At 37.2% G+C, this 7,345-nt stretch overlaps 1 protein-coding gene across 3 annotated transcripts; it reads left to right on the plus strand.

The window, feature by feature from the left end:
- Positions 1–651: 651 nt before the first annotated feature.
- On the plus strand, positions 652–7,271 carry LOC133304678 (serine/arginine-rich SC35-like splicing factor SCL33). 3 transcript variants are annotated; one of them, XM_061504732.1, is made up of 10 exons: positions 652–752; positions 1,024–1,182; positions 1,642–1,719; positions 2,380–2,544; positions 2,680–2,799; positions 2,880–3,323; positions 4,397–5,004; positions 5,100–5,531; positions 5,625–6,296; positions 6,384–7,271. In XM_061504732.1, the coding sequence occupies exons 2-6, from the start codon at positions 1,034–1,036 to the stop codon at positions 3,007–3,009; spliced, it is 642 nt and encodes a 213-aa protein (XP_061360716.1). In that variant the 5' UTR covers positions 652–752; positions 1,024–1,033; the 3' UTR covers positions 3,010–3,323; positions 4,397–5,004; positions 5,100–5,531; positions 5,625–6,296; positions 6,384–7,271. The 3 variants fall into 3 exon arrangements, with proteins under 3 accessions (XP_061360716.1, XP_061360717.1, XP_061360715.1); XM_061504733.1 differs by lacking the exons at positions 652–752; positions 1,024–1,182; positions 1,642–1,719 and adding an exon at positions 1,726–2,195; XM_061504731.1 differs by lacking the exons at positions 652–752; positions 1,024–1,182; positions 1,642–1,719; positions 2,380–2,544; positions 2,680–2,799 and having other exon boundaries at positions 3,006–3,323.
- The last annotated feature ends 74 nt before the right edge of the window (positions 7,272–7,345 follow it).

The following is a 7,345-nucleotide window of genomic DNA, read 5'->3' on the forward strand; positions in this document are numbered from 1 at the left end:
ATCCTGGCTTGGGACAGGCCATGCATGCAAGCACACATGGGCAGAAAACTTTAGTATAGGCACTCTTTTTGGCCTAGGACTTACATTAGAATAGGATTGTCTCTTTTGCTCTTCTCTGGTTAGGAAAATATCTAACAATCCTTCCCTATTTTTACTGTACTCCTTTTCTCTCTAATAAAATGGAAAAAAAAAAAAAAAACTTAGGATTCAAACCAACGTTAACAGAATCAAGATTGAATTTCAGTAGGGTTTAAACATCCAAACTCAAAAGCATAGTTCTTTCAGCAGTTGAGCGGGGTTTCTTAACATCAGCCAATGAAATCATGGAATCCATGTATTTTATCCAAACAAAACTGCTATTTAAGGGTTTTACGTTAGGAAAGAAAAAGCAAGTGAGTTCATATAACACAATGGGTCCACTCTAACCATTGTCCAAAAGGCCCATTTAAAACAACAAGCAAAGCCCAAACCCAAGCAAAAGTCAAGTAAATAAATTTAAGTAAGCCCAGGCAGTTGTTTTTCATTTATCGATGACGTGGCTTCATATCAAAGTGTGATCGGTGGAGATCCTCACAGTAACCAATGCGACCGCACGTACCAAAGCAGGGCTACACAAGGAGAAGTTTCTCGAATATTGAAGCGTGAGGTTACAATTTACATATATTACGAGCGAATTTACACCATCGAGAATCAAAGCATTTTCTCTTCGTCTACAATAAGAAAGGGTGCGTTTTGCAAATTGTGTGTATCTGGTAAGTTCCAACCCATCTCCGATTCTGATTTTCTTCTGATCCATCATTCTTAATTGATTGCATCGTACATGAGGAAACTTTTGTGTGCTGTATTATGATTAATTTTCTCTATTTTCAAGTTGTTGATTTTCTAGTGTTGTTTTCGGAATTGATCTGTTAGGGTCTGGGGTTTCGTTTGTTTTGTAATCGATTATTTTCGATTATATATATGTATGTGTGTGTTTTTATGGTTTAGATTTGTTTATAATAATTTTCGTTTTTGTGGTGATAGGTGAAACAAGATGAGGGGTAGAAGCTACAGTTACAGTCCCTCACCTCCAAGGCGTTACAGCCGAAGAAGGCGCAATCCTAGCCCTAGGGGTCGTTACGGAGGACGTGATAGGGATTTGCCAACAAGTCTACTGGTTCGGAACCTCCATAAAGATTGCAGGTAACCATGAACGATTTTTAGCTTTGCAGTATCTATTATATTTGAAATGCTATTGTGTGGATTTAATCCCTTATTTTCCTTATATATGTACCTTTGACTCCTGCTTTTATATGGATTCATGATGTTGATGCTGCTTTTATATTGATCTTGGTATCCATAAAGATTTTTTTGGCTTTGCAGTAGTTTTTCTATTTGTAATGATTGGTTCAACTCTATTCTGTGTATCAGGATTATGTACTTTTTTTCGTTTCTATATCATTTTTCCTTAAATTTGTTTCTTCTGTTCACTCACACGCGCGTAATATGTATGTATGAATTTGTATATCTCTTCGGTTGATCTTTTGTGTGTAATGAAAACATAGGTGTTAAAAAAGTTGTGAGTATACGAGCAGTGTTCTTGCTTAATGTAAGGCTGTTAGTTAACTGATTTGGATTTTTACCAAAATAATTGGTTTGCAGGGGGGAAGATCTGCGTGCCCCATTTAGCCACTTTGGTCCTCTCAAGGATGTTTACCTGCCTCGAGATTATTATACTGGGTAAGTGTCTTTTCATTGGGTGTAACATTGCTCATTTATGTTTTGAAATATTTTTAGGTCCCTTTTCATTCATAAATTGCTTGAGTTGTGATGTTGTTTTGAAAATTTTTAATTGTGAAGTTGTATTAAGTTGTGTACTGGTTTGGGATTTCGTAAATATTTATGGTGGCTTTTTCCCGAGTATTTAGTTTTGCCACTTATATCTCAGTAAGAATTAATTACTCCAATTATTTTATGGGAATTTGGTTGTTTTATTGAAAGAGTTGAAGACACCATTGAAGTAATAAGAGTACTGTGTTGAAGACAAGAAAGAAGTAATAAGAGTGTCGTGTTGAAGACACCAATCAAGTAATAAGAGTTCTGTTCAAGGTGATGTTAGTGTACTTGAAGGTTCGGAAGCTTGAGTTTGAATTCATTGTGAAGAAGTTGAAGGTCTTGAAGATTTTCATCTCAATTAATACTTTGGCATCTACAAGGTTAGCATCCATGTGGTGTTTTATTATTGTATTCTATGGAATGTTGAGTATGGCTTATGATTGTTTGGAGTCAGGATCATAATCATATTTGTATCTGCAATCAACCCATCTCTGGTATGCAGGTGTGCTTGTTTATAACTCCATATATATGGTGTCTCTGATGCTTTTGGATTTTATGGTACAGGGAGCCAAGAGGCTTTGGGTTTGTTCAATATGTAGACCCAGCTGATGCTGCAGATGCAAAATATCATATGGATGGTCAAATTCTTCTAGGTCGTGAGTTAACTGTGGTGTTTGCTGAAGAAAACAGAAAGAAACCTGCAGAAATGAGAGCAAGAGAACGTGGGAGGTAAATGTTTAGTTGTTTGTAATGATGTCTGTGTTAACGTGCATTAGTAATAGAGTAATAAGATGTCGTATTTTAAATTGCCTTTGTTTATTTTATTCTCATGTTTGAAATATTTTCTGTATTCATTCTCTCTAGGGATCGGTCATATGATTATAGGAGATCTCCACTGCGTCAGTCTCAATCGCCTCGGTATGCACGAACCTATTCACCTGATTCAGACTATTCACTTTCCCCAAGACGAAGGAGATATTCAAGGTTTGTTTTTACATTAGCTCATTTGATGTGATTTGTGCAATGTTTACATTCTTAAGAAAGCTTCCTCCATTATGATTCAGGTCAATCTCACCAAGAGATAGAAGGTACAGGGATCGATCATACTCTAGATCACCTTATGGATCAAGGGGCCGCAGTCGAAGCAGGAGTTACAGCAGGAGCATGAGCAGAAGTCCAGGTTACTCTAGGTGATTTACTTGACGGGCTTGATGAATGCGATGGAAGATATTGTAGTTTTCAACCAGGATTGTGTGTTAAATGCTTCAGATTATTAGTATGTTGTTAATTTGTAGAAAGGATCTGTCTTGGTTTTCTTTACGAGACAATTTTCATTTATGCTCTAGTTTAATCCGAACTATGATTGAACTGCTTGTTAGAGAACGTAGTGTTTGCATTTCAGCTACCGTGTATTTAGTTATGGATTTTCATGGATGTTTATTCTGCCCTTTCAGTACTTTTGCTTAATTTCTTCTGCAATGCAATCTGCGTATGCCTAGCGGACTCGAGTAAGCACTTTATTTAGTGCCTGTTTGGATCCTCTTATTTTTAAGCTAGAAGTTACTTATAAGCATAAGCTAGGCCAAACAGGTTTTGAAAAAAGCTCTTATAACGAAAAACTCTTTTTTTTATAATGAAGAAAAAGCTGAAAATTAAAAGCTCCTAGGAGGAGCTTTTTTTTAAGCTCTTATCTGTTTTTCTTGAATTGTGTGCTTTTTTTTTAAATGAAGAGTGATAAAGATAGAAAAAAAGATAATTTTCTTGAAATATGTGCTTTTAAGTAATTTTTAAGCTAAATTTTTTTTGTAATTTCCAAACAGCTTTTAGCTTCTTTTTTTAAGCTCTTTATTTTAACTTTATATGTGATTACCGGAATTCAAACATTGAACATCATCATCACAGAAAAGCTAGACTTTGTGTACGATACATCCCGTGGTTTTATACTTATTCAAAATTAAATTAAATGAAAATATAGTGATTTAATTATTATTATTAATAAAATAACAGCATATCAGCATCAATTTGATTTCACTTTATTATCATTTTTATTAAGTCATATTTTGTGAAAACCCTGAAATAATTTTTTTTTTAAAAGGAAAGACAAAATAAGTACTGATGCAGTTTTTTTCCTTAAGATTGTTAAATTTAAATAAGTTCTCAAATAACCGGAATTTCTATGATTAACTTATATTTGAGTAATTCTAAATTATTTAGTTTTTAAAAAATTCCACATTATACACTGTCTCTGTGGGGCACCCAACAGGAGCGAGGTACCTAGGATGCGCGGCAAAAAAAATTAAAATAATATATTTAAATTAAATAATTACGCATTTAATGCTGTTTTGTAAAAAATTACACATCTACTGCACAATGTGACGCACCTTTTGGGCGTCACATGTGTGCTCTATATATTTCCTCACCCGCTCCATTCAATTCACACCTCTTCTCTCACTCTTCATATCTCTCTTCTCCACCAATATTCCTTTATCTTTAATTTAGTATTTGAATTTTAGTTCTAATTCTATTTAAAAATGAGCTCAAATCCTGATTATGTTCGTGTTGTGTTATATTACAATGGTAGGAAGGTAGAAGGTCGACGAGGTGTCATATTCGAAGGTGAAAAAAGGCCGACACGTATCCAATGCAACACAACCATTGGCGAACTGCATCAGAGAATTCGGCAGAAGTTAAGTCTTCAAGACAACCAATGTATCACTGAGATCACGACAACGGTGTGGCAAGGTGATAAATACATTAGTTTGAAAGTGCTTGACGATGAAGACTTGGAGATGACAATGGAAGAATTTTGCAACCAGTCAAGGACAGATTTTCTAGAGTTGTATGTCGACATCGTCGCAACGGAGAATGCTCCCATACCGGTGAGGTCAGTTTATTTAAATTCTCCCCGTCTTCCAGCTTCTCCTGCCGCTCATGCGTCTCCAGTTGGTAACTTTTCTGAGGGAGATGAAAATGATCCGACTTGAGAAATGCACGACGAAGATGACAATGACGACGATGAAAATATGGCAATGGAAGAACATCTTCTGGCGGAGGATGCTAGTGCTTCAGAAGGAGATGAATCTCGTGAGATGGGTGCGTCTGAAATCCCAATATTCCATCAACCAGTCGTCGCGCAAATGCCGCAGTTGAATGACGTTGCGTCTGCTCCGTTTGGTATTCCACAAGAAGGTAATTGTTCCCATTTGTATACTGCGTGAATAAATTACTGATTTAATACCTGAATTAGTAAGTTCGTATTACAAAATTATACTCTGCAATTGCAGGTGACACAGATTTATTCCTTTTTGGGAAGGAATTCCGCATTATTGTTACATTGATTGGAGTTATCAGAGCGAACAAGAATCATGTACTGATGGTTCGGTGTCTGGATCGGCTTCAATACAAGGTCCGTGGCAATTGGGTGACACGTTATTTGTCGATCAAGAATTTGCGACAAAAAAAGATGTCCAAATGGCACTTAAGCACAACCTTATTAGGGAGCATCAAGAAGCCATTGTAATTGAGAGCACGCCTGCAAAGTTGTCCATGAAATGTTGTGCGTACGATCAAGGTTGTCTGTGGCGCGTAAGGGCGACCAAACCGGTGTTTCGTGAAAATTGGAAAATAACGAGATGGGGTGGAAAACACGAATGTGTGAATGAGCACATTTCCCAGGGTCATGCTCGATGTGGACGTTATTGCAGATCTCGTGATAGGTACCTTTTTGTATTTTGGAAGTGTGAATGAACACGAATGTGTAATTAAATTTGTTTGATGTTATCGAGGCACTGATATCCTCTTCAATGCAGGGATGATAAAGTCTGAACCATCTGTGTCAATCTCTTTGGTGCAAGAAAGGATAACTGCTAAATATGGCTTTCAAGTTTCCTACAGAAAGGCGTGGTATGCGAAGCAGAAAGCGATGGCAATTCTGTACGGTGATTGGGAGGAATCGTATGCTTTTTTACCAAGGTGGTGCAAATACATGCTTCGCTTTTCTCCAGGTTCATTTTATCATATACAAACTAATGATCTTTATGCCGAGGAGAGCTTAGTTTCTGGAAAAAGGGTTTTTCATCGCATTTTTTGGACGTTTAGACAGTGTTGTGAGGCGTTCAAATTTGCCAAACCCGTCATACAAATTGATGGAACACATTTATATGGAAAGTACAAAGGGAAATTGTTGGTGGCCACAGCCCAAGATGGTAATAATGAATGTTTACCGATCGCATTTGCCATCGTAGAAGGCGAAACCTTGGAAGCATGGGATTATTTTCTCGTTAATATTCGTGTTCATGTGACTACGATGTCAAACATATGTTTGATATCCGATCGACATCGAAGCATAATATCTGCTGTGGAAAATAACCCTACTTGGCAGCCGCCAAATGCGTATCACGTATTCTGTAATCGTCATATTGCAAGCAACTTCAATCAAAAGTTTTGAAATGAAGATTTGAAGCGGATGTTAAAGAATTTAGGTATACGATATTGACTGAATGCGTAATTATTTCTTTCCATTATAACTGTCAATTTATGTTTAATTCATTCATGTCCAATTTGTGCAGGTTATACTCCAGCAATGGTTGATTTTGAAAGGAATCTTGCGAGTTTCCGTGAAAGTAGTCCTCAAATTGTTGAGTGGATTGATGCGATTCCTAAGGAAAAGTGGTCGCGTGCCTACGATATTGAAGGACGGAGGTACGGTCATATGACAACAAATTTGGCTGAATCTGTCAATAGGGTTTTGAAGGGGGCCAGAAATATGCCTATAACAGCATTGGTTAAGCATATATATAGTAGATTGGTTGCATATTTTGTTGAGAAAGGAACAAATGCTCTTGCACAACTTCAATCAGCTCATCATCACTCCAAACATGTTGTTGAATTGGTCAAGAAGAACCAGGTAGATGCAACAGGCCACCACGTTCGTGCATACAATGTTGAACATACTGTATTCGAGGTTGACGCAGGTTGGGAGCGTTCATATTCTGTCAACCTCCCACAGAGATACTGTCAGTGTGGAAAGTTTAAGGCCTTTAAGTATCTGTGTAGTCACGTCGTTGCTGCTGCGTTAAGTGTTAGGCAGAGTGTGTTCACTTACGTTGACGACGTCTTCTTGATAACTAACTTGGTCGAGGCTTATTCTTTTCCGTGGGAGCCAATCGGAAACGAGGAAGCAATACCTGAAATTAGTGGTGCAAAGATTATTCCTGATTCTACTATGTTGCGTGCAAAAGGTCGTCCAAAGTCAACTCGCATCCGCAACGAGATGGATGAAGTTGAGACAAGCCAGAGCCGTATCAGGTGTGGACTTTGCAAGGAACGCGGCCATAATCGTCGGCGATGTCCAAGTCGTGGGAGAAACGACTGATTTGCATATTATGTCATTATTTTGTTGTTGGTTATGTTATTGCATGAATTGTAATGTTCGTTATGTTGGACTTTTTACTTTCCGTTTATGTATGTTTTTATTCTTGTATTATTAATTAACTGATGCTGTTAGTTACCGTAATATAAATGCGCAAAG

Source organism: Gastrolobium bilobum, unplaced genomic scaffold, assembly GCF_033153095.1.
Source record: "Gastrolobium bilobum isolate Gb01-03AN ecotype WA unplaced genomic scaffold, APGP_CSIRO_Gbil_v1 utg9112, whole genome shotgun sequence".
NCBI classification, from domain to species: Eukaryota; Viridiplantae; Streptophyta; class Magnoliopsida; order Fabales; family Fabaceae; genus Gastrolobium; species Gastrolobium bilobum.